Below are 26,489 nucleotides of genomic sequence, written 5' to 3' on the forward strand. Positions count from 1 at the left end.
ACACACACACACACACACACACACACACACACACACACACACACACACACACACACACACACACACACACACACACACACACACACACACACACACACACACAGCTGCAGAGGGCAGGGCTCTGCTCATCACCATACTAATGCCGCTTTAATGGACACATTAAAACCCCTCAAATGTTTCTGATGTTTAAACACCCCTGTGATGTTTAAACATTCCACATTTCTCCTTATCCTGTCCTAGTGTGTGTGTGTGTGTTTGTGTGTGCACCTCACACTTTTTCCCCCCTGCTTCCTCATCCTTGTGTCTCCAGGCCTTTTCATTTCACATTCTTTGTGACAGTGCATCACTGCTACGTTTCCATTTTGTGTCAGGCTCACGCTCCCTTTTTTCCTGCCTCTCTCTTTCTCGTCTTCATTGTGATGACACAAGTGACATCTGTATTCTGCTACGTGCTGTGCTTTAGGTTGTTTGTTCACCCCACAATGTAAGGCATTAGCGGAACACATGTAATGTCAATGGCTGTGTCGCTATGACAACCTTGCAGGGGTCTAGAGCGAGGGAACGAGGAAAGTGCGAGTGCTGGCATCGCAGACTTAAGGTTGTTAAGATTGTCACGCTCTCCATTGCACTCTCGAAATGAGTGTGAGATAAATGAATTACACCGGATCGGACGTTTTCTTTAATTGCTGATCCGGAGCAGATATTGTGTGTGACGGATCGAAGAAGTTTGAGAGTGATTTGTAAACTCGATTATGATTCCCTTTGTGTGCATGAAAAAAAAAATGTGCCATGAAAAATGAGCAGTGTCATTTTATAATCTTCATTCCGTATTCCTAAAAGTGTTCAGTGTGCCATTACATGACGGAGGAGTGAAGTTTGGATAAGCAATACCGCTCACATTCTATTAAATGGGGCATTAAACCAGAAGCGGGCCCGTAGCCGTCATTTCGACCGACGCTTTGAAATGAACATAATCTCTTATATAGAAGCCTGTCATAAATTATGGATTAGATATCAAATGTAATTTCTCCCAAAGACAGAAGTGGAAAGACTTATGAGACATGTCACATAAAAACGAGCCGAGCGTCCTGTGCAATGACGGGCTAAAATAAAAAAATTAATAAAAATGAGCTGGTTGAAAGAGTCTTTTTCTCTGGCCATTACCGCATCAGTAAAAAGAAAACTGCTGACAAATGCCTGATGAGAGACGCAGCTTACACATGCGGCGGGGAGAAAGATACTCTGTTGCGATGTTCGCGTTTCGCGTCCCTCTGTTCCAGAGTTTCACTGCTACTCTCATGCTCCTAGTTGTCATGGCGACTAACAAGAGCATCTCAGCAGCATCCTAAGAGCTCCAAACACTGAATATTGAAAACAAGCCACTGGCGAGATGACTGCCGTGTCCTGCCGCCGATCTGGAAGTGTGATAAAAGTGCAGTCGGAGCTGTGGCTGCAGTGCTTTAGGGCATGTCATTCATCCTCCATCCACTGAGTTCCTCTTTTTAAGATTCATTGATTCATTCCTCTGGGAAGTTTATCCTTTGTTTCCCCATGTTTTTGTTTCATTCATCCATCTATTCATTACAATTGTCTCCATAAATACAATTGTCATGCATTTAATCTCGTTTTCGTTTATTTTTGTTCCATAATTTTATTCCATGAATCTGATCTTAGTCACAAGTTTCATTCATTATTTTATTCATTTTTATCCATTCATTCATCAGATTTTTTTCTTCGTATTTGCTGATTTATTCATGAAGTTGATCCATTTTGCTCTCCTTCATATTTTATCTGGCCATTCATCATTTTCCTCTCTATTTATTCATTCTTTCATTTATACTTTCATGAAGCTGATCCTTCAGTTGCCTTCATTTTTCTTCATCCACACTTTAAAAAATAAATCTGTAAAATAACAGAAAAAATACTGGCAGCTCATTACCCGGACATTATATATTTCCGTTAACCTTAACAGTTGTAAAAAATAAATACGGACAATTCTGTTAAATTAATATAGCATATTGTGCCCTATTTTAAAGTATGCATGTATCCATCCACCCTTTCTTCCAATATTGTCCCCCATTTATTTATTTGTATTTATTCATTACAAACACACATATACTGTACATTACGCTAGTTACATAATCAGACTTTTTTCAAGTAATGATTAAAGTGAAGCATTACCTATAAATTCACAACAAAATATAAAAGTTACTTTTTTAAATAAGTAATGCAAATTACTTTAGTTTAAAGTTTTTTTCCCATTTATTGAATGACATCTCTCCTTTCCCCATATTGATAGAAATCGGGAGTAACGTGCAAAGGCACTGTGTAAACATGATGGTTATTAATTATAGACTATGGTTAGTAATGTGAACATGCATTTACTCATCTCACTTGGATTAAAACAGCTTCAGTATTCCTCAAAATGAATAAAAACAGTAAATGCAAACTCAGAATATTATGCAAACCTGCAAATATTAGATATGTTAATACAAATATACTTTATGTATTTAATCTCACTTTATTAGTGATTATACTACGGGGGCTGCTGAATGCTTGAATCGGATTGGTTGATGAACTGACCAAGCAAATCAATATAGTAAACAATAGGATAAAAATGACAAATTATTTCCATGCTTTTTTGGCACAAAATGACATTTTATTATGTATGGAAAGAATATACTCTCTTCTCCCACTCTGCCCCCCACACGATACAGTAAGCTACATTAAAGGGTTAGTTCACCCAAAAATGAAAATTCTGTCATTAATTACTCACCCTCATGACGTTCGACACCCGTAAGACCTCCGTTCATATTCGGAACACAAATTAGGATATTTTAGTTGAAAGCTGATGGCTGAGAAAGGCTTCACACAGGCCTCCATTGGCATTAAGTACATTTATACTCCCAAGACCCATAAAAGGCACTTAAAACGTCGTTACAAAGTCCATCTCACCACAGTGGCTCTACAATAATTTTACGATGCGACGACAATAGTTTTTGTGCGCAAAAAAAAAATCAAAATAACACCTTTATCCAACTTGTTATTGTCTTCCGTGTATGCCTCCACGACGCATGCGTGAGAATATGACATAGCGCCAGCGTTCGGGAATCCATGAAATGCACACTTAAGCCCCATTTTGAGAACTACGCCGAGACCTAAAGCACGATCAATGTAGAATCCAACAGCTTAGACACGCGCGTCTTCCTCTGCTTGTAAACAAATCGCTTCTGGGTCATGTGTCCGAACGCCGGATCTGCGTCATATTCTCGTGCATGCGTCGTGGAGGCACACACGGAAGACAAGAACAAGTTGGATAAAGGTGTTATTTTGATTTTTTGAGTCACTGTGGTGAGATGGACTTTGTAACAACGTTTTAAGTGCCTTTTATGCGTCTTGGGAGTGTAAATGTACTGAATGCCAATGGAGGCTTATCTGAAGCCTTTCTCAGCCATCAGCTTTCAACAAAAATATCTTCATTTGTGTTCCGAATATGAACGGAGGTCTTACGGGTGTCGAACGACATGAGGGTGAGTAATTAATGACAGAACTTTCATTTTTGGGTGAACTAACCCTTTAATTTCTCCCTAGAGAGGTAATAACAGCCTTGTTCTTGGAGCAGATAAACTTACAGTTTCACTATTAATTGAGAAGCTGCTGTCGAACACTGTTGAGAGACAGACTCAGGTAATTCACATCAGAGTCCTGCACGGGTGCGGGTACCCGACGGGTGACCCGCGAATATTGCTGAAACGGGTGAAAAACATCCTACTGTGTCGGATACGGGTGCGGGTCGGGTCGGACAAGGGAGAAACACGGGTCTAAACACGGTTTTTAAACAGTCACGTGCAAACGAATATAGGCCTATATATAAACAATATATGCATGTATATTGTAGATGTGTTCCTTAAAATATGCATATACAAAAATATGCCTTGCCTGTATTCCAAGTTGATAAAATAATTTCAAATCCATATCAGTTTATCTGTGGCCGCGTGGCGCGCGCGTGCCCTCAAAGAAGAATCACAACCGCACGTGCGCTATCTGCATGCACTGCAGCCGTCAAGATGGATCATGAGGAGTTGAAGAAAAGAGAGCCGCAAATGTGGAACTTCATCGCTGAGGAAGCACGCAGATAACTGTGGTAACAAACCAAGCACACGCAGTTCTATCGAACAGTATTTGTGTTATGTTTCCTGAGTTTGGTCTCTTAATAACACTGTCTTAGTAGGCCTACATTAAGCCACGTTAAGTAGGAAAACGTTTAACGTGTAATTATACGCGTTGCGTTCATATTCTGGGCTCATCTGATTTTTTTGTACATAGTAACTTATACGTTATTAGTATTATGTTTACTGAGTTTGGTCTCTTAATAACAGTACATTAAGCCACGTTAAGCTCCCGGCAGAAGTTGTCCTTGTGTTAATGGTCGTGTAATAACTTCTGTATGCTGCAATAAACATTTTTGTAAGTGTGTCTATAATGTGATATGCTAAACTGATTTTATTGCGGGTGCGGGTCGGGTGTCGGTTCAATTTTAAGCGGGTCGGGTCGGTGCGGATTTTATTTAGTGCTGTTGTCGGAAAACGGGTCGGATGCGGGTTTAAGCACTGTGGGTACGGGCGGGTTTGGGTTTTCAAAATCGGACCCGTGCAGGACTCTGATTCACATACGCTTAATATCTCTCTCTCTCTCTCTCTCTCTCGCTCTCGCTCTCGCTCTCGCTCTCGCTCTCGCTCTCGCTCTCTCTCTCTCTCTCTCTCTCTCTCTCTCTCTCTCTCTCTCTCTCTCTCTCTCTCTCTCTCTCTCTCTCTCTCTCTATATATATATATATATATATATATATATATATATATATATATATATATATATATATATATATATATATATATATATATATATATATATACTCACCTAAAGGATTATTAGGAACACCTGTTCAATTTCTCATTAATGCAATTATATAATCAACCAATCACATGGAAGTTGCTTCAATACATTTAGGGGTGTGGTCCTGGTCAAGACAATCTCCTGAACTCCAAACTGAATGTCAGAATGGGAAAGAAAGGTGATTTAAGCAATTTTGAGCGTGGCATGGTTGTTGGTGCCACACGGGCCAGTCTGAGTATTTCACAATCTGCTCAGTTACTGGGATTTTCACGCACAACCATTTCTAGGGTTTACAAAGAATGGTGTGAAAAGGGAAAAACATCCAGTATGCGGCAGTCCTGTGGCCGGAAATGCCTTGTTGATGCTAGAGGTCAGAGGAGAATGGACCGACTGATTCAAGCTGATAGAAGAGCAACTTTGACTGAAATAACCACTCGTTACAACCGAGGTATGCAGCAAAGCATTTGTGAAGCCACAACACGCACAACTTTGAGGCGGATGGGCTACAACAGCAGAAGACCCCACCGGGTACCACTCATCTCCACTACAAATAGGAAAAAGAGGCTACAATTTGCACGAGCTCACCGAAATTGGACAGTTGAAGACTGGAAAAATGTTGCCTGGTCTGATGAGTCTCGATTTCTGTTGAGACATTCAGATGGTAGAGTCAGAATTTGGCGTAAACAGAATGAGAACATGGATCCATCATGCCTTGTTACCACTGTGCAGGCTGGTGGTGGTGGTGTAATGGTGTGGGGGATGTTTTCTTGGCACACTTTAGGCCCCTTAATGCCAATTGGGCATCGTTTAAATGCCATGGCCTACCTGAGCATTGTTTCTGACCATGTCCATCCCTTTATGACCACCATGTACCCATCCTCTGATGGCTACTTCCAGCAGGATAATGCACCATGTCACAAAACTCGAATCATTTCAAATTGGTTTCTTGAACATGACAATGAGTTCACTGTACTAAAATGGCCCCCACAGTCACCAGATCTCAACCCAATAGAGCATCTTTGGGATGTGGTGGAACGGGAGCTTTGTGCCCTGGATGTGCATCCCACAAATCTCCATCAACTGCAAGATGCTATCCTATCAATATGGGCCAACATTTCTAAAGAATGCTTTCAGCACCTTGTTGAATCAATGCCACGTAGAATTAAGGCAGTTCTGAAGGCGAAAGGGGGTCAAACACAGTATTATTATGGTGTTCCTAATAATCCTTAAGGTGAGTGTGTCCTCTATATATATATATATATATATATATATATATATATATATATATATATATATATATATATATATATATATATATAACTGTTTTAATAACTGCTATAGTCTGCTATCAGTGGCTGAAGCCTCCATTTTGGAGTTATTCCTACACACAAGAGCATTTTAAGGACAAAACCTGACAAATTTCTTGAAATAAATAATCTGAACAATATTTTGAGGTGTGGTAACCTGGGACTCCAGACTAACATTTGAGAGCAGTGGCAACGGTGCCACTAAGTTCTACAGATGGTGGCGCCAGCACCTGATTTGGCGCTGGAGGAAAATTTATCATTAAGTTAATTTAATTATAAAATTACTATTGTTTTGCATTGTTTTGTTAATAAATTACTAATAATATTACATGTTTGTTTATTGAAAATTGAACAGTGAAGCACTTACTGTGAATTTAACAGTAATGTGCAAAAATCTAATATTTATATGGAAAATATAAATATTCTACTCTTATTAAATATACTGTTGTTCTTCTATAGTATCATACTGAACTAAAAGGAGCACGCTTTACTTGTTTTCTGTGTAATTCAGTCACAATTTGAACAAAAGTTTTTGTTTTTCATGAGATGAATGAGTTGTGACTTCCTATTCTTTTTTCCATATATTAGGGAGTGGAAATAAGTGAAATAAGTGCTCATCTGCCGTCATCTACTGTTTATAGTGGAAATTTCATGTATTTTTAAAATAAAAGTGCTTGTTTGCCACAAAGTGTCCTACACCTTTAAACTTTTAGTTTTACAAATCATCACATCAATAATAATATTAAAATTGGATGATATTTAAAACTTTTAAGTGCTGAAAATGTGTGAAGCACTTGATAGCCCTTAAAAGTGCTTGAATTTCACTCTTAAAAGGTTGTACGAACCCTTAGATGAATAATATAATATAAAATAAAATAAAAAGATGTTCATGTCTTTCTTTCTTCAGTGGAAAAGAAATTGTTTTTTTTAAAGAAAACATTCCAGGATTTTTCTTCACATAATGTTTTTCAATTGCAACCAAAATGTTCAAGGTCCAAATCAATGCAGTTTCAAAGGGCTTCAAAGGGCTTCAGATGCCCCCAGACGAGGAATAGGGTCTTATCTAGAACGATTGGTCATTTTAAAAATAAATATATATTTTTAACCTAAATTGCTCATCTTGCGCTGCTCTGCGATGTGCTAGTGAATTACCGCCCCAAGCGACCGTGCGAGGACTAATACAAACTCCCTTTACCAAAAAACACCTCATCTTCAACGTAAGAATCGCCTGACATCGTTGTTTTACCTTTTTTTTGCTAAAGGGCGTTTGTCTTCACATGTGCACTTCGTAAACACGGGGGTGGTACTTCTGCCTACGTCTAGTGTGACGTTTTCGACGTGATTGCGCAATCACTAGCACGTCGCAGAGCAGCGCATGATGAGCAATTTAAGTTAAAACTTTTTTTTTTTTTTTATGACAGATCGTTTCGCTAGATAAGACCCTATTCCTCGCCTGGGATCGCGCAGAGTGTCTGAAACCCTTTGAAACTGCATTGATTTGAACCTTGAACATTTTGGTTGCCATTGAAAACCATTATGTGAAGAAAAATCCTGGAATGTTTTTTCTCAAAAAAATTATTTTCGACTGAAGAAAGAAAAACATGAACATCTTGGATGAGATGGGGGTGAGTAAAATATCAGAGAATTTTCATTTTGATGTGAACTAATCCTTTAATACTGTAGTGAATTCAAGTGCTTTATCACTGGATCTCTCAGCGCTGTGTAGTAACGGTGTCACGAGATCGCCCTGTGTGTGAGCTCGCTCTGTCTATTATTGCTCTGAGCTGATAAAACGAGCAGTTTCGTTTGCCGTTTGATGTTTATCATATGTGACAGAAATGGCAGCTCTTATTTCAGCTCCTGGGCACCATGGTGGTCATACCAGTGTGACCTCTAACAAAATCTAGTCGCACCAGCAGGAAAAAAGGTAGCAAAATGCGACCATTTGGTCGCAGTCTGGTACCTTGTAACCATAGTATAAGCGGAATAATTGACTTCGGACCATTGAATTATTAGAAAAATAATGCACACCCGCTTCCCGTCGTAGTCGAATTACCACCTCTGGTGTGCATTATTTTTCGTATAATTCAACGACCCTTTGTGAATTATCCCTTACTTAAATCTCACACTGCTGACCTTCGATTCCATTTGGTGTGATCTTTACACTTGTCAAATCTTTTTTTTTTTTTTTTTATTAAAAAATAAACAAGTCACAGGCCAGGTAAGAAAAAGTAATGCAAAACTGATAACACACTAAGTAATGAAATTAGTTAATTTTTTAGGGAGTTACGTAATATTGTAATGCATTACTTTCTCCAAAACTGTGTGTATATATATTTTTTATTTATTCACTAGTCTAGCCATTCATCCATTTTTTGTCAATTCACTCAATGTTGCCGGTTCACTTTTCAGCTTTACTTTCTCCTTCATTACTTTTTTTCTATTTTACTCTGAATTAATTCATTGATTCTTTGATTTGATTAAGCAGATATACCTTCAGTTTCCATCATTCTGTATATGAATTTCTTTATGTTCATTGAGATTCAGTGTTGTCATTTCTGTTTAATGTTCAGCAGGGCAGGTTTACTTTAGAGTCCCTTAAGCATTCAGCACAAATCACACACACCACCCCAAGTGGAGAGGTGACTAATGGAACTCCCATCTATCACTCTTTATCTCTCACTGCTCTCGCTCTCTTTCTCTTTATCACTTTCACTCAGACTCCTCCTTTATCACCCTTCTCTTTTTTGCCCTTCTCCTCCTGCAGGTTCTTCAGTAACATAACTCTATCCGGACGGGACTATTCCTTTAATAATGACGGTTATCTGGCAAATCCGCTTCTGGATGTTATCTCCTACACTGCAGGAAGAGGCTGGGAGGAGGTAGGGGTGGAGCCATTAGTATGCTTAAATGTGTATAGATATTCATGGTTATCACTGAACTGTTTTAAATGCAGCTCCCTTGTGAGTGCACATTTTGCCATTTAAATGCAATATAATTGAAATGTGAAGAATGCATTTGAAATGAACCGTGTGTTGCATACAGAAGGGACTAAAGTACATCAAAGAATAAATATATGCACATTCACATTATATTACAATACATTTTGTGCAAAGCAAATCAAATCAAGTAAGTCAAGGTCACTATGGTGCTTTTTTTTTCACTGGAACTATCATTTTAAAGCATTAAAACAGTATGTGAAATTTGTGCATGTACATGACAGTATTGACCAATAATTTCCATATTCAGTACTTTTAGTATATACTTCTATATCATGCAGCAAAATTATCAACCAACTGTACACTGAGTTTGTAATCTCGCTCTCCCCTATTAAAGACTTTAAATTCAGGGTAAAAAAATAATGATAAAAATGACTATTTTTGTCATTTTGCTTTTATATTCTTATTAATGTTTTACTGTATAATTCACAATGTTCCTGTTGTTCCAATAACTTGTCTGTTATTTTAAGGGAATTTGTTTACAGGGCAGTGCACTTGAATGCAATTGAGTGGCAATTGCATATGATTGCACATACAGCATTTTCCTGGAAAAAGTCAATAAACTGTGGGTAATAATAGATTTTTGCAGGAACGTTTTTGGTATTGGTTATTCATGCACTTTTTGACAGTTTGAAATGGCTGGTTTCAGAACTGCCAAAGGAGCTGCAGAAACCGTAAATCATTCATTGTTAAGCTAGAACAAAAGTTTTTTTTACATTTAATTGCCATGTTCACTGACAGATGGTTAACACTTGAGATTGGGAATCATGGGAACTTGCAAAGGTGTCATACTGTAGTTTGAAAGGTTTGGGTTTACGTGTTTTGTTGAAATGTAAAATAGCTGTCACAAGGAAGACAGACATTTTATATATTTTCGTAGCTTCAAGTATCTAGCTTAATAAAGTTGGGACTATATATCCACTGACGATGTTAAGAATGTCAGATAGAAAACAGACAGAAAGGCCTTGTCAAAACCAATCAAATTTAATTTATCGAAGCACCGTTATGAAGCATTTTGCATCTGTCTGAGGTCTCAGAAACGTGTTTATCATTTTAATGGTGTCTTGCTGTTGTTGTAGGTAGGTTGGTGGGAGAATGGAGTCTTGCGTCTGCGTTACCCACCCTGGTCCCGGTACGGCCCCTTCCTCAAACCTCTGGATGATTCCCAACACTTGCGTGTGGTTACTTTGGAAGAGAGGCCATTCGTCATCGTAGAGCCTGCCGATCCTGGAACAGGCTCCTGCATCAGAGACTCTGTTCCATGCCGTCTGCCACTCAACAACAGGTCAAGGTTCAGTCTGTGGATTTTTAGAATAGAAATGTTCAACATTTGGGGTTATCACTTTAGCAAATGTGGCAGTGAATATGCAGATGTTGCAAATTACATTCATATTACACCTGGGGCATTCATTCCCCGTACTGTCACTAGCACTGATGGAATTTAAATAAATTAGAAATGCACGTAGAAATGGAGGAGGTTGATCAATGATTGTTCTGTGTTAGAGCACTTTACTTCATTTACCTTATTTTTAATGGAGAATTTCTCAAAATTCTTCCTGGTCTAGCACACAGCTCCTGGGTAAATCACACAAAAACTGTCAAAACGGTGCCCTGATCATATTTCACCTCGAAATTAAGAACGATAATGAGAATTATATTTTAATTAACTATATTATGATTTTGTTTAACCAGCTAAATTTTGCATGAAGGAAATTAAGCCTTGTTTAAGAACATTAAGATTTTTTTACATGACACTTTTATTATAATTAAGCATATTTACTCATTACACACATTTTCATTACCTGCATGCAAAAAAGTATTGTTCTCATTTCTGCTATACTGTGTATGTATACACCGATCAGGTATATGTATGACAGGTGAAGTGAATAACACTCATTATCTCTTCATTACAGCACCCGTTAGTGGGTGGGATATATTAGGCAGCAAGTGAACATTTTGTCCTCAAAGTTGATGTGTTAGAAGCAGGAAAAATGGGCAAGCGCTAGGATTTGAGTGAGTTTGACATGGGCCAAATTGTGATGGCTAGACGACTGGGTCAGAGCATCTCCAAAACTGCAGCTCTTGTGGGGCACCACGTGAGCAATGAAAGAAGGTGGTCTGGTCTGATGAATCACATTTTATTTTACATGACATGGATGGCCGGGTGCGTGTCCTTCACTTATCTGGGGAACACATGGCACCAGGATGCACTATGGGAAGAAGGCAAGCTGGCGAAGGCAGTGTGATGCTTTGGGCAATGTTCTTCTGGGAAACCGTGGGTCCTGTTACTTTGATTGATTTATATATATATATATATATATATATATATATATATATATATATATATATATATATATATATATATATATATATATATATATATATATATATATATATATATATATATATATATATATATATATATATATATATATATATATATATATATATATATATATATATATATATATATATATATATATATATATATATATATATATATATATATATATATATATATATATATATATATATATATTCTATTGGGACGTCTGCCTTTACAGGCACATGAACTAACTTTAATGACATCCCATTCTTAATCTGAAGGGTTTCATATGGAGAACTCTTCTGGGAAAGCTTTCCACTAGGTTTAGGAGTGTGTTTATGGGAATTTGTGACCATTCTTCTAGAAGCGCATTTGTGAGGTCAGGCACTGATGTTGGACAAGAAGTCCTGTCTCGCAGTCTCCGCTCTAATTCATCCCAAATGTGTTCTGTTGGGTTGAGGTCAGGACTCTGTGCAGGCCAGTCAAGTTCCTCCACACCAAACTTGCCTATCCATGTCTTTATGGACCTTGCTTTGTGCACTGATGCGCAGTCATATTGGAACTGGAAGGGGCCATCCCTAAACTATTCCCACAAAGTTGGGAGCACGAAATTGTCCAAAATGTCTTGGTATGCTGAAGCATTAAGAGTTCCTTTCACTGGAACTAAATGCAGTCAGGCAAGTACCGTTCTCCTGGTAACTGCCAAACCAGTGGCAGTGTGCTTTACACTACTGCATCCGATGCATTGCACTTGGTAAAGTATTCTTGGATGCAGCTGCTCAGCAATGGAAACCCATTCCATGAAGCTCTCTATGCACTTTTCTTGAGCTAATCTGAAGGCCACACAAAGTTTGGAGGTCTGTAGCTATTGACTCTGCAGAAAGTTGGCGACTTCTGCGCACTGTGTGCCTCAGCATGTGCTGACCCTGCTCTGGGATTTTACGTGGCCTACCACTTCGTGGCTGGGTTGCTGTTGTTCCAAATTGCTTCCACTTTTTTATAATACCACTAACTGTTGACCGTGGAATATTTAGTTATACATTTCATGAATGGACTTATTACAAAGGAGGCAACCTATCACAGTACCACACTTAAATTCACTGAGCTCCTGAGAGCGACCCATTCTTTCACAAATGTTTGTAGAAGCGTCTGCATGCCTAGGTGCTTGATTTTATACACCTGTGGCCATGGAAGTGATTGGAACACCTGAATTCAATGATTTGGAGGGGTGTCCCAATACTTTTGGCTATATAGTGTGTTTGCAATAGTGAATCTCATTTGATTCTTAATGAGAATTACTAATTACTCAAAAGTAAAATATCTGGGTTACGCTAATGACATAAAGGGCAAATGTGCTTAATGTGCAATAAAGTCACATCTAAAAAAAATCTTACAAATGGGCTTCAAATAAAATTAAAAAAATATATATATATATTATATTTTTGGGTGAAATATGGAATACAATATTTAGATAAATAACTTTTTTTCTATTTGATCACAACTTCAGTTTCTATGGAGTAGTGCTGGTTTTTAAAACGTAATAACCTTATGCTTTGTGCTGATAGACTCCAGTCAATGAACAGTTTATGTGTGTTTGCCTTAGGTGACAAAGCACTGAATTCTAAGCAGGGATGTTCATTTAGTTTCTTTTGCTTGGTTTCTCTACATTATTTATTTCTTTTGTCACTGTCCCCTTTCTGTTTCTTTTTCCTTTTCTATGTCTTTCTCTCCTTCTTCTTTTCAATTACAGCATGGTTGTTGAGGGCATTCAATCCATGAAGCACTGCTGCAAAGGCTTCTGTATTGATGTTCTCAAGCGCCTGGCTAAAATAGTGGGCTTCACCTATGACCTCTATCTGGTGACCAATGGCAGACATGGAAAGAACATAGATGGAGAGTGGAATGGAATGGTCGGGGAGGTCAGGCCCTCATTTTATCTCTTGACTATTTGTCGACCCTGATTTTACTATCACAAAGTCCACTGAATTCAGGTGCAGAAGGTTTTGTTTTCTTGAATTGTGGCACAGATGAAGCACAAGGCTAAATATGCAAGCTAATGTTTCTTGAATATAAATTCTAAACATATAATTCAACTTTGTTAAATGTCCAAAATATGCAACATTCAAATAATAAAAGTTAGTTACTATCTTGACAAACCTTTTCACTTTTTTAATCCACTTTCTCTGTTCGTAATGTTATTAGCCTCTTTCCCCACCAGGTGGTGTCCAAGCGGGCCGACATGGCGATCGGCTCCCTGACTATTAATGAAGAGAGGTCAGAGGTTGTGGAGTTCTCTGTTCCGTTTGTGGAGACTGGCATCAGTGTCATGGTCTCTCGTAGCAACGGCACTGTGTCACCATCTGCTTTCCTCGGTAAGGAAATAAGAAGGAGCATCAGACTTCATTTTTACATTTAGGCATTTGACAGACATGTATCTGTTTCCTTGGGAATCAAATCCTTGACCTTGGTTTTGCCAGCACCATGCTCTACCAGTTGAGCTACAGGCTTCATATTACTTCAGATTTAATGTTATATCATGTTTATATTACTGGCATAAGGAATCAAATTTTCCTTGATATTCTGAGATAAAAAAAAAAAAAACACTATAAACTTTCTCCCTACACTCTAAAAAAAAAGGCTCGTAATCATAGGGGAACCTTTTTTAGTGCTATATAGCACCAATTTTGGTGCTTCAGTGGTTCTTCAGCGGTTCTTCAGAGGTGCTATATAGCACCTTAGTCAAAGAACCGGTGAAGAACCTCTGAAGAACCGCTGAAGAACCTCTGAAGAACCGCTGAAGAACCACTGAAGCACCAAAATTGGTGCTATATAGCACTAAAAAAGGTTCCCCTATGATTACGAGCCAAGAACCATTTTTGGTGCAATATAGAACCTTTTTTTTTTTTTAGAGTGTAGTGTAAAAAGAGCATTTATTAAATCTAAACAGAAAGAACAACTCTGTATACAGATAAATGCCTTAACAAATGACAGGTCAATGAAATCTATTGGGTGATTAGAAGCTTATGGGTAGTGGGATAAAAAGGAGAAAATATGAAATGCTATTATTCCTAAACATGAAGAATGGTAATATGTGAGAAAGTTAATCAAATCTTGTGTTGTTCCTGGCTGTGTGTAGCACCTACTGCTCTGCATATGCTTCTGAAAGATCCCGCTCAAATGTATTTCATTTCAGATCTGATGTTAACAATTTGTGTGGCATTTTTTTAAAGTTTCAAATAGGCTGTTAAATAGACTGTTTTATTCTAAGCCTTTTAGACAGTGTGGACAATACTCGTTAAAATCTAGACTATAGACCAGCGTTTGACAACCTTATGGCACATGGAGGATCCCAGAAGCACACACCTCCAGTCACACGAATGGATTGTCGGATCTGCGTGGTAGCGCAGGTTAAAATGTCACACTTTAATAGAATTAATAGCATCTAACTTATAACAGGCTGTGTGACTAGGAATGATTACCTCAGAATGTACGCCTGCATGCAAGTTTGAGGTACTTGATTTAAATTAAATGCATTCACCTTCTTTGCTATTGTCACGTGCCAGTGATTTTCCATGTGTGCCATGGGTTGCGGATCCCTGCTATAGACTTATTGGCAGAAAATACAAAAACGTTTCTAACATTATTAATGGTGCTCAGAGGAAAATATGATGTGACCAAAGGGGTGTTTGGAATTTCATCTATTCATTTGTTTTTGTTTTTTCACTATTGTAGAGCCGTACAGCCCAGCTGTGTGGGTGATGATGTTCGTCATGTGCCTGTCTGTGGTCGCTGTGACCGTTTTCATATTTGAGTTCTTCAGCCCTGTTGGATATAACCGGAGCTTACAGAGCGGAAAGAGTATGTTGTTTCTATATTTTAAGGTTTTGCTCGAGGCACTTTCTTAAATGCAGTCAGTAATTAAGGACTTGTTTACAGATGGTTGTTATTATTATAAGCATGTTCCACAATTCACCTCAAGCTATCTTCCTTCTTCTCTCATGTGTCTTACTGTTGTCTCCCTTTACCCTTCCTGTCAGCATCTATGTCATAATAAGACATGTCTCATTTGGCCTTCTTGTGTTTTTCTTCTCCCAGAGTTAGGAGGTTCAAAGTTCACCATAGGGAAGTCTATTTGGCTGCTATGGGCTCTGGTGTTTAATAACTCAGTTCCGGTGGAAAACCCGAGAGGCACCACCAGTAAGATAATGGTGCTGGTCTGGGCTTTCTTTGCTGTCATCTTCCTAGCCAGCTACACTGCTAACCTGGCTGCTTTCATGATCCAAGAAGAATACATCGACACTGTATCTGGCCTCAGTGATAAGAAGGTAGACAGTGAATTGAGTGATTTCATTAATAAGTAACACATTTCCCTCTTTTTAACCATTACATTGAATAATAAGTATGGTTAGATGTGTTTTATATTTGTGTAATTATACATCTTGTTTGCAAGTAAGATCATTGTTATATTGAGTGTTTTTTTGGTAACACTTTACAATAAGGTTGTATTAGCTAACATTATATAATGCATTAGTTAACATGAACTAACCATGAACACCTCTGTTCAGCATTAGTTAATCTTTGTTAACGTTAGTTCATAAAAATACAGCTGTTTATGGTTTGTTAATGTTAGTTCACAGTTCATTTACTAATGTTAACAAGATTTTAATAATGCATTAGTAAACGTTGAAATTAACATTAACAAAGATAAATAAATGCTTTATAAGTGCAGTTCATTATTAGTTCATGTTAACTAATGTAGTTAACTAATGTTAACTAATGAACCTTATTGTAGTGTTACCGTTTTTTAATGTATGGTAACATTTTACAACAAGGTTTCATTAGTTAATGTATTAACTAACAGTGAACAAAACAGTGTTACAGTATTTATTAATCTTTGTTAATGTTAGTTAATAAAAATACAGTCATTCATTGTTTGATCATGTTAGTTCACAGTGCATTAACTAATGTTAACAAATACAACTTTTGATTTTGAAACCTAGGTAAAGTGTTACCTAATGTATAAGTGTGTAATTATTATCATAATTTATCTGCCACTATTGAATATTTAATTGTTTCTGCCTATTTTAAGCTTTAGATTACCATTTAGCACTAATTTACAGGATATTGATAGATTATGGTAATGCCTAATATTGAAATGCCTAAATTCACTTGCAGCAACTAAAAGTAACTATTTCCTTTAGTTATTAATGTTTGGTTAATAACCAAAGTTGTGTTATTTTAGTATTATTTATATACTATTATAGTATTTATTAATTTATTGAATTAGCATGTTTTAGTAATTTTAGTACTTAAACTTTAGTACTTAATCTCAGTTAGTTGTCAACTCAACATTTTCACATTTTTGTTTAAGTTTTTAAGTTTAAATTTGCATGTATAACTTTTTATTTCAGCTTTATTTCAGTTAAAACAGTTTTAATAGTTTAACGCTGGTTCTTAAGCCATAAAATAAAATACCAATTTGGTATTGGCAAAGACTTTATATATAGAAAGACGGTGCACTCATATTACTATGAATGGGAGAAAGTGCAATGTGCAATATGGTGGAATAAGTCCCGCCTTCTAAAATTAAAGAGCCAATCGCTGATGATGAAGTCATTGTGTCACTGCAGCTGCCATTAGAAGCTCTAGTTGCAATAGATCAGTTAGTGTTGTGAGATGCGCACTTAGGAGTGCGCATGCGCATTGGCTGGTCCAGCCTAAAAAAGTAAGAGTATTTAACGCTATTTGAGCATAAGAAACCACATTTATAAGACAGTTGTTCTCAGATTTCCTTGGTGATTTCAAATATGTAATTTAATCATAAGCTTGGTGAACAGCTTTGGAGAATTTTGTTTCCCTATTCAAAGAGATAGGAGCTGGACTGAAATAGCTGCGTTTCAAAGATGGCCGCTGAGTAAAATGACTTGACTAAAAATACTTTGGTATTGGTCACAATTTTAATGTTGGTGCATGCCTATTTACTGAACCCGATGTGTACTAAACTGAGCTGTAGTGAAATGTTTATGTAAGCTGAGATTGGGATTTATAACAATAACTGACATCTGTAATATGGTCACACACTATTAATCTTTTTAAACTGGTCTCACTTGAATATGAACCAGACATTTGTTTGTGTGGAGGAGTTGGGGCCAAATTATGCAAATAAATCATCAGCCTATAATCATATAATTGATTATAGCCCCCCCCCCCCCCTTCCTTGAGTTTCCCAACATAGTTGGCCAAATGATTAATTATCTTAAATTTAGAGACCTAAACTGTAATCTCATATTTCAGAAACCTAATGAAGTATCTCCCATTGTCATTTCAGTTTCAACATCCCACAGAGCAGTATCCTCCCTTACGATTCGGCACTGTCCCAAACGGGAGTACGGAGGAGAATATACGGAGTAATTACCCCAACATGCATCAGTACATGGTGCGGAACAATCAGAGAGGAGTGGAAGAGGCCATCGACAACCTTAAAACCGGGTGAGTGAATGACGACCATTGTTAAAGATATTATAAAAATGATACGAATGACTCTGATTGGGTGACCCAGGTTCAAAGGTGTATACACACTCTCGGAAGAATCTATAGGTTAAACCATATCCTATATAATGAAGCGTTTTATATAAAATGAAAAATTTGCCAAACTCGAACTTTAATCCTGGCCTTATATCAGACCACAACGAATCAAGATGTTCTTTTAAGCAGTGAGGGAAAACAGATGTGCTCACAAGTAATTGATGGTTATGGGTGACATGATGGATCACAACAGGGGCGTTAATTATTTTTTTGGCTGTCGCTTTTCTTCTCCATTTCGAAGAAGGGTGTGAAGATTGACTTTCATCCTTGGTGCTATGTCACTGGAAGGACCAAACTTTCAGCAAGCATTACTATCACCACAGGATACTACTTATGTAACTTGATTTGTCACAGTTCTTGCAGGGTGAGCATGGTTTTGATATCTCTCGCTTACTCCAGTCTAACTTCATTTACTTTATTTACATTTTCATGTCATTTATTTATATTTTACACTAATTAATGTAGCAGACACTTTTATCCACTTACAAGTAAGGAACATCACAAGCAATTTGTCATAACGGTGCAGTAACTAGTTACACTACTGTTCAATTAGTTTTTTGTTGTTGTTGCTTTTTTTAAAGAAATAATACTTTTATTCAGAAAATCTGCTTTAAATCGATCAAAATTAAGAGTAGTCTTTTACTTTGTTACAAAAGATTTTTCTTTCAAATAAATGCTGTTCTTTTGAACTTTCTTTTCATCAAAGAATATATATATAAAGGCACAATATGTAAGATTTTTGGATTAAAATATACAACAGTGTTATATATTTTGTTGACTTGTGTACTTACATTATCCCAAATGTTCTCAAGAATGTATAAATCCAGAGAAATAAGCAATTTTAATCAGGAATCGCCTATCAATGACATCATACCCACGTTACCCTCAATTTTATTTTGTAGAAACTGTTCTCTTTCAGTCTGTCACATTCGACGTATGTTGGAACTGACTGACGAATTGGGGATCGCTTTCAGAGACCAATATACTTTGAGCGTAACTAAACGAGCAAATGAACATTGGCATGCGGTTCACGCATTCCACGCTCCTCCCTGCAGCGCGGCTATAAATAAGGAAGTGGAAGCACCGCATCTTTGCTTTCTGCTTCGGAGCCAAACAATTGCTATTTTCAAGAGTTTGTTGTTTCTACAAAGAGTTAATACAACGAGTCTACCTTTTGGAAGGACGCTCTGGTCTGGTGTGGGTGTGACGGCGCAGTACATCGGTGGTTGTGATCTCATCTGGGCATCGGAGGGTTGTGTCTTCAATGAGTTTGAGTGCTCACAACAGGCTTGCCCTATTAGAACTTTGAGAGCCGCGGCCATCTCCCCTTTGTGCTTCAACACTTAAAAGAGCAATTGTCCTTTCTAAAAGAGCTTACATGGTTTGACTCTGCGTCTTTTTCAAGATGTCATTGAAACCGTGTGTTTCTGGATGCGGTTGTTTCCTGTCCTCATTTGACGGCCACGATCTCTCTCACATCTCTCAGGAGAAAGTGATCACGTCGGTGCGCTGTTCGTCACCTTTCTCGTAAGGGCTTGAGTATGCAGCACGCTGTGTGCTGTCGAGCGGCCGGCTGACAGCACGGGTTGTCACGGCAGCCCAGCGCGTCACTCGCCGCTCTAGATGCGCGACTATGAGACTATGAAACCTCAAACGGGGTGGAGTCCCTTTGCCTATTCACCGATCTAGCTCCAAAAAGGGCTACTTTAGCTAATAAGCTTTGGTGACCTGAGGATCACAGTGAGCGCTTCCCCCTTATGAAAAAAAAGGGACCTGGCGTTTCATTTGGGGCTCTGGGAGAGTAGAGATGTCACTGCATCAGAGAGAGGGCCGTTATGCGCTGGAAATAAAGATGATGCTGAGATTCCCAATATAATGGTGAGTTGACAGCCATACTTTCCCGGGTGGCTTAGTGCAATGCGTAAACCACCTTGCCCGTCCCCTTGCCTTTTTCCCGGATGTGCATCGAAAAACTTAGCAGTAAGGAACTATTTGGTGCCAAAATATGGAACACCAAGGGGGCCATAAACTGTATAAGTTTTCCCACTACCCTCGATGGTGGGGTGGCAGTGCCACTGGCAGGCCACCTCTGCCCTGCACTCTTAATGCACGTGGGTAGTTCTGAGCCATGAGCTGCGATCATGTTTAAAGTCACAGCGCTGGCCCTCGGCCAGATGATGTCCACCCCTGGTGGTCCAGAAACGCCCTTGGGCTAAACCCCGCGGGGGTGCGAGACATCGCCAAAGTACATTTCCTTGATGCTCCCATCTCACAAGGTGGCCCTTTTCAGTGACACTGTCAGTGACTGTGCCCAGCAGTCCTTCACAGTTCAATTGCAGGCTAAGGTAGCTGTTCCCGACATGACTAGAGTCACTCGTGAGCTTGCCCTCTGTCTGCTCGTTTGCCATGGTCATCGGTCCCTGCGGGGAAAAAAGGGCTCTGCCACAGCCTGCTAAGCTGTCTCCCTCCACCCTTAAAGTGTACGTCGCAGCAATCGCGGCGTATCACGACGCAGTCGAAGGCGAGTCATTGGGGAAGCGCAACCTAATCGTCAGGCTAAATCCTCCTCGTCCTAACTCGTTACCCTCTTGGGAACTAGCTCTGGTGCTCAGGGCACTTCAGAGACCTCCATTTGAGCTATTGCAGTCCATGGAGTTAAAAATCCTGTCCATGAAGACAGTGCTCTTGACTGCATTGGCCTCCATCAAGTCACGTTGTCCTGAGACCCCGGCCTGGATAAGTGCCCAAGGTTCCGACCACTCCCTTCAGGGAACAGGTAGTGAACCTGCAAGCACTGCCTTCAGAGGAGGCAGACCCAGCCCTAGCTTTACTCTGTCCCCTGCGGGCTTACGTGGATAGAACGCAAAGTTTTAAGACCTCAGAGCAGCTCTTTGTCTGTTGCAGAGGCCAGCAGAAGGGAAAAGCTGTCTCTAAGCAGAGATTACCCCACTGGATAGTGGATGCTATCGTCTTGGCTTATCAATCCCAAGACGTGCCTTGCCCGTTTGGGTTGCGAGCGCACCCAGAGACTGCCATATGTTTTACTACCCTGCTTGGCTAGTCCATATGTGTAACTGCCAAGGAGGGAATGGAGACGAATGTCCCGGCGCCACAGGTGATATACTTCCGCTGACTGGCTGTAATGATACATAAGCAGGGACTAAAGAAAGTTGTCTTTAGCAGAATTAGAACCCCAGTCTCCTGGACACAAAGCTGATGTTTTTCCTGAGTGAGCTAACTCAAGGTTGAGGATTTTGAGATCCAATTGCAGAGAATAACAAAAATCTCAAGGAGACGAGCGGTATAAACTCCATGTAGCTTTTACTTTGTAGAATGATCAAAAAACAAAGTACAAACAAATAAACTAGCAGCAAAGCCATCAATGGTCACAAAAAGGAAAACAAAACAAGCACAATGGCTCACAAAAGACTCATGGGATGCACTGGGATACACAGGTAGGTAGCAAAACAATGACTAAAGGCAAACTTAAATAGGGCCCTACACAGGTATCATCAACAATGATTGCTAAGTACAACTGAGAGTTCTTGCCAATGGTTTTCCCCTGGCAACTGGGAGGAGGATTGCAGGCAAAAGACCTCCTGCGCCCCCTTGGTAGCCATTCCGCTGATCATGGCAGGAGTGTGACCCCTTGTGGTTGGAGGAAGTATTGCTGGCTAAAGTCTTACAGGAGCCCCCTCTTGATAAACGGCTCCTGACGTTCCTTTTAGTGCTCTTCGACTGTTGTCGGTGGAAGTCCCTGATGAGGTCTGGGTCCAGTATGTCTCTAGCTGGTACCCACGAGCGCTCTTCTGGACCATAGCCTTGCCAGTCAACCAAATATTGGACCCCTTCCCGTCCTTTTCGCATGTTCGATAATCTCTGCATGGAGTAAACCAGTTGCCCCTCCACCATCCGAGGAACTGGAGGTAGTCTACCTACAGGAGACAAAGGAGAGTAGATGACAGGTGTGAGGCATGAGACATGGAATGTGGGGTGTATGCGCATGGACCTGGGCAATAGGAGTTGGTAAGAACCGGGTTTATTTTCTTGAGAATCTTGAAAGATCCAATGTATCTAGGACCTAGTTTCCGTGACTCAAGGTGCAATGGAAGATTCCTAGTTGAAAGCCACACTGAATGATGGACATATTGACGTCGATTGGCCTGTTTCTGTTGTTGCCCGAAACAGAAGGGCTGCCCGAGCTCTTCGCATACCCAATATGAGTGATGGAGAGTGTTATGGGCAAATTCCACCCAGATCAGCTGGGATCTCCATGTGCTTGGGTTGTTCGAGACAAGGCACCTGAGGGTCTTCTCAATCTCCTGGTTCACTCTCTCTGTCTGACTATTGGATTGGGGATGGAACCCTGAGGACAAGCTGAAGGTGGAACCGATTAGAGGTTCAAAAGCCTTCCAGAATCTTGAGGTAAACTGGGAACCCCGATCAGAGACCATATCCTGAGGAAAACCATGAATTCTAAAGACATACAACTCATGTTGTATGAGAAGTTCCGCCCTCTGGCCTGCTGTAGGAATTTTAGAGGTGGGAATAAGATGACATGCCTTACAAAATCTGTTGACTACTACAATAATCACTGTGTTACCTTGAGAGTTGGGTAGGCCATTAACAAACCATGGAAATGTGGGACCAGGGTTGTCTCGGGATAGGGAGGGGATGTAGTTTATCTTGAGGGAGGGCTCTAGTTTCCTTATTCTGGGCGCAAGTGGAACATGCAGCAACAAATCTCCGGACATCAGTTCCCATTTTGGGCCACCAGAGATTGGATCCGCCTCAGGGTTCTAAGGACTCCCGGATGTCCAGATGAAGGGGCAGCATGACCCCAGTGCAGTACTTCGGACCTGATGGTGTTTGGCACAAAAAGAAGACCCGATAGGCCATTACCTAGGTCAGGTTGGCGACGTTGAGCCTTTCGTACTGCTGTCTCCAAGTCCCACTGGATGCCTGCCAGCACTCTGGACCTTGGTATGATGGGTTCCGACCTGTCCTCCTCTTCCTGTGACTCAAACTGCCTTGACAGAGCATCTGGCTTTATATTCTTGGAACTGGTTTGTAAGAGAGGACAAAGTCGAAACAGTTAAAGAAAAGGGCTCACCGAGCTTGGCGAGGATTCAACCTTTTGGCTCCCTGGATGTAGGTGAGGTTCTTGTGGTCTGTCCATATCAGAAATGGGTGTTTAGCCCCCTCCACTTATGTACATAAGTATTCACAGCCTTTGCCATGACACTCAAAACAGTTAACTACTGTTAACTAAGCCAGTTTGTCCAAGGAATTGTCAGTAGCCTTCTGAGACAGGATTGTATCAAGGCACTAGGTTTGGGTATCGTTTGGGTTTTTTTCGATACCGGTGCCAAACCGATATTTTTAAAACGGTACCGGTGCCTGAACCAATACTTTAACCTCTTAACAAGCGCCCCATTTTTTAGGAATTCTTTGAAAACGATATACCCAAATGAAAATGTCTGCAGCTCTTAAACCCTATGGTCTATATTCATAAACCTGGTCTTATTTTAAACTAGACACTTGAAATATTGCTACCCAAGAGTCATAATAACTCAAAGTAATATGGGAACAGAGTAATATACATGTAAATATACATGTAAGTGACTCACGTTTTTTGTTTTTTGTTTTCACTTAGGGAAAAAAATATTATAATTTAATGTTAAGAGCCTGAAAATAACTTAAATATAAAACTGAATGTCTAATCATGTCATGATTCAAATATGAGGATGATTCTCTCAGTAATGTGGCTTCTGTGAGCTTTTATGTCAAGAAAAGTCTAGGCGTCATTTCAAAAAGGCCATTTATTTCAGAACATTTGCTATTGTAAAGAGTAGTTTTTCATTCAAATAAATCTGCAATAAACTGCAATATACTACTAATTATAATGGATAAACAGTTACTGAAAAACTAAAGCAACTATTTACAGAGATTACAAAGTGTAAAAAACTCATTTAGCTGATGGGAAGCGTCTGTGAGAGACAGCGCGCTCCACTGCAGCTGGCCATGGAGAACGCGCAGCCAGCGCGCAAAAACAGTATTCACCAAAGCCTACTTACGCAAACTGCGCAAGATAATGCCTTTTGATTGGTTACTAAGTCCATCAATCAAACCTTTGTTGGAAAGGCATTGGCTGGGCACAGAGTGCCTTTATCCAACGAAAACCATGGGCGCAATGATTGACAGCTCACCAAGCCTGTAAGGCACTTCCTCTATATGATGCATCCCAGAAGAGTCTCTGATTGAAGGAGAGAGACGAGGGAGGGCTTAAAATACGTGGGAGAAGCTATTCTTGCAGGGGGAGTTTGCCAGACACGGAATAGAATCGATATTTCATTGAAAATGGACATGATTGATCACGCTAACTCAAAACTCTCTTGCAAACAACGGAGGATTTTTAGTTTTTTCCCTATTTTTTCGTTGTTTTGGATTAAAAAGTGGGATGCATTTTGAAGAATGGACTCTTACACAGAGATGTATGCGGGTGTTTATTGGATTCGTCCGATCTGATCTGAACGACAGGAGATGAAAGATGAGTAACGCTGATATTATGCTAATGTTTACATGGATGGTCCTTTAGCGTTTCATTTAACCCTTTCCTCTCTGGTGTATTTATTGCAAAAACAAGTTCAGAACATGAATCTTGAGTGTTTTAGCTTTCAAATGATGCATAGTTTGTGATAGTTGATTGAATATTTTGTATAAAACAAAAGTAAATAAAAGTACACACCCCCCCACTTCCGTCAACCCCCCCGTCCACGATCCGATGCGGGTTAAGAAGTTAAAAAAAAGAGCCACAAAAGGAGGTGGATGCGATTAAAGAATGGCTTTTTATTGAATTTATTTTTATTATTTAAATTGAACAATTTATTACAAGTTTAAAGTATACTTAAATATATAAATATAAATAAATACAAAACACAATTTACTTAACAAATTCACAGTAAATCTAAAGCCACCTAACCCAACTACAACAGGCCTAATTTAACTCTAAATAACAGTTACAGTAATAACAGCAGTAGTCTGTATTCTTGGTATGCTACAAACCAGCTTCAAGCTTCAGCTTTATTTTGCAGAAATATGACCATATTATCTGGCTAAATATTTTAGAACGCATTGCCTTATTGTTTCCATGGAGACGCGTCATGCTTCTCACATGACACACAGCAGCCGCAATAGCACGGTATGACAGCTCCGCTGTATCGGGTTTATTTCTTTTTTTCTTTTTTATTCAAAATATTCACAAACTTGCTAACCATGTCATGAACTATCTGATATTCTGATTTTCAAATATGTGGGAGTAAATGTGTGTTAGTTGATCTATACTGTACGATGGGTGGCGCCACGTTAGTTTGCGCCTCAGAGAATCGGATCTGTCGGATTTACATCACATAAATTTATCTTCGTCTCACGAAATACATGAAAGTAAGTGACCACTGCTGAACTGGGAGAAGAATAGAGTAAACTATACAGTTGACTATATAATGTGTATCTGATGTGAATAAAACACGTAGTCAAGTTATCTTAACTGTCTGAAAGGATTGTTTTTGCCGCTTCCATAAACATCAGTGTGTATTTTTTCCTAGTACTTTTTACAGCATTTAAATGTCTGAAACCTAAAATAAATATGATGTGGTTGAAAACACTGAATAGTTGTGATATGTGACGAGCGCCAAATCCGAGGTAAAATTTGAGACAAATGAAAAAAATTTGAGGCCGTCTGAGACAAATTTTGCAAATCCTAAAAGATTCCTCTGATCCTAGGCTAAAATCTGAAGTATTTGATCGTTAGTTTGACATGTTCACCGACAGCCGATTAATGACCGTTGCGATCAAATTTTACCTCAGATTTGGCGCGCAGTCCTGCAGTGTGACTTCTCCTATGACGACTGTCAAATTGTCTCCATTTTTCAAGATAAACGATGACCAAAATGAAAGCTAGAGATTTCTTTGTAGCCACCATTTAAATCCCGTGTATAATTCAGCTCACTGTCCCTGAACACGTCATTTATTGATGATATAAAACTCCGGACGAGTTTTCTTGCGTACGTCCGTTTTTTAACACGCCTTGACTGTCGTACAACTGAGATCTTACAGTGTGATATGGCTTACAGCGGGGATCATGTTCGTACAGTCTGACAAGGAACAATGGTAAAGGACTATAAATCACACAGTGTGCACCCGGCTTTAGTCAGGGAGGTGACCAAGAACCCGATGGTCACTCTGACAGAGCTCCAGCATTTCTCTGTGGAAAGAGGTGAACAATCCAGAAGAACAACCATCTCTGCAGAACTCCACCAATCAGGCCTGTATGGTATAGTGGCCAGACAGAAGCCTCAGTAAAAGGCACATGACAGCCTGCCT

The 26,489-nt window shown here is 39.4% G+C and overlaps 2 protein-coding genes across 2 annotated transcripts in view; both read left to right on the forward strand.

The window, feature by feature from the left end:
• Window positions 1-26,489, forward strand: part of LOC307133598 (craniofacial development protein 2-like) — a 1,416,430-nt gene that overhangs the window by 730,269 nt on the left and 659,672 nt on the right. The gene's annotated exons all lie outside the window — the stretch shown is intronic.
• Window positions 1-26,489, forward strand: part of grin2da (glutamate receptor, ionotropic, N-methyl D-aspartate 2D, a) — a gene marked incomplete at its 3' end in the record, with an annotated part of 92,264 nt that overhangs the window by 43,861 nt on the left and 21,914 nt on the right. The window contains exons 4-10 of the mRNA XM_079829722.1: window positions 8,965-9,079; window positions 10,276-10,481; window positions 13,273-13,441; window positions 13,741-13,894; window positions 15,255-15,380; window positions 15,618-15,847; window positions 17,851-18,011. Of these exons, the coding sequence (XP_079685848.1) occupies window positions 8,965-9,079; window positions 10,276-10,481; window positions 13,273-13,441; window positions 13,741-13,894; window positions 15,255-15,380; window positions 15,618-15,847; window positions 17,851-18,011 (1,161 nt within the window). The remainder of the gene's footprint in view (window positions 1-8,964; window positions 9,080-10,275; window positions 10,482-13,272; window positions 13,442-13,740; window positions 13,895-15,254; window positions 15,381-15,617; window positions 15,848-17,850; window positions 18,012-26,489) is intronic.

This window comes from Gobio gobio, assembly GCF_949357685.1.
Source record: "Gobio gobio genome assembly, chromosome: 11".
Taxonomy (NCBI): Eukaryota; Metazoa; Chordata; class Actinopteri; order Cypriniformes; family Gobionidae; genus Gobio; species Gobio gobio.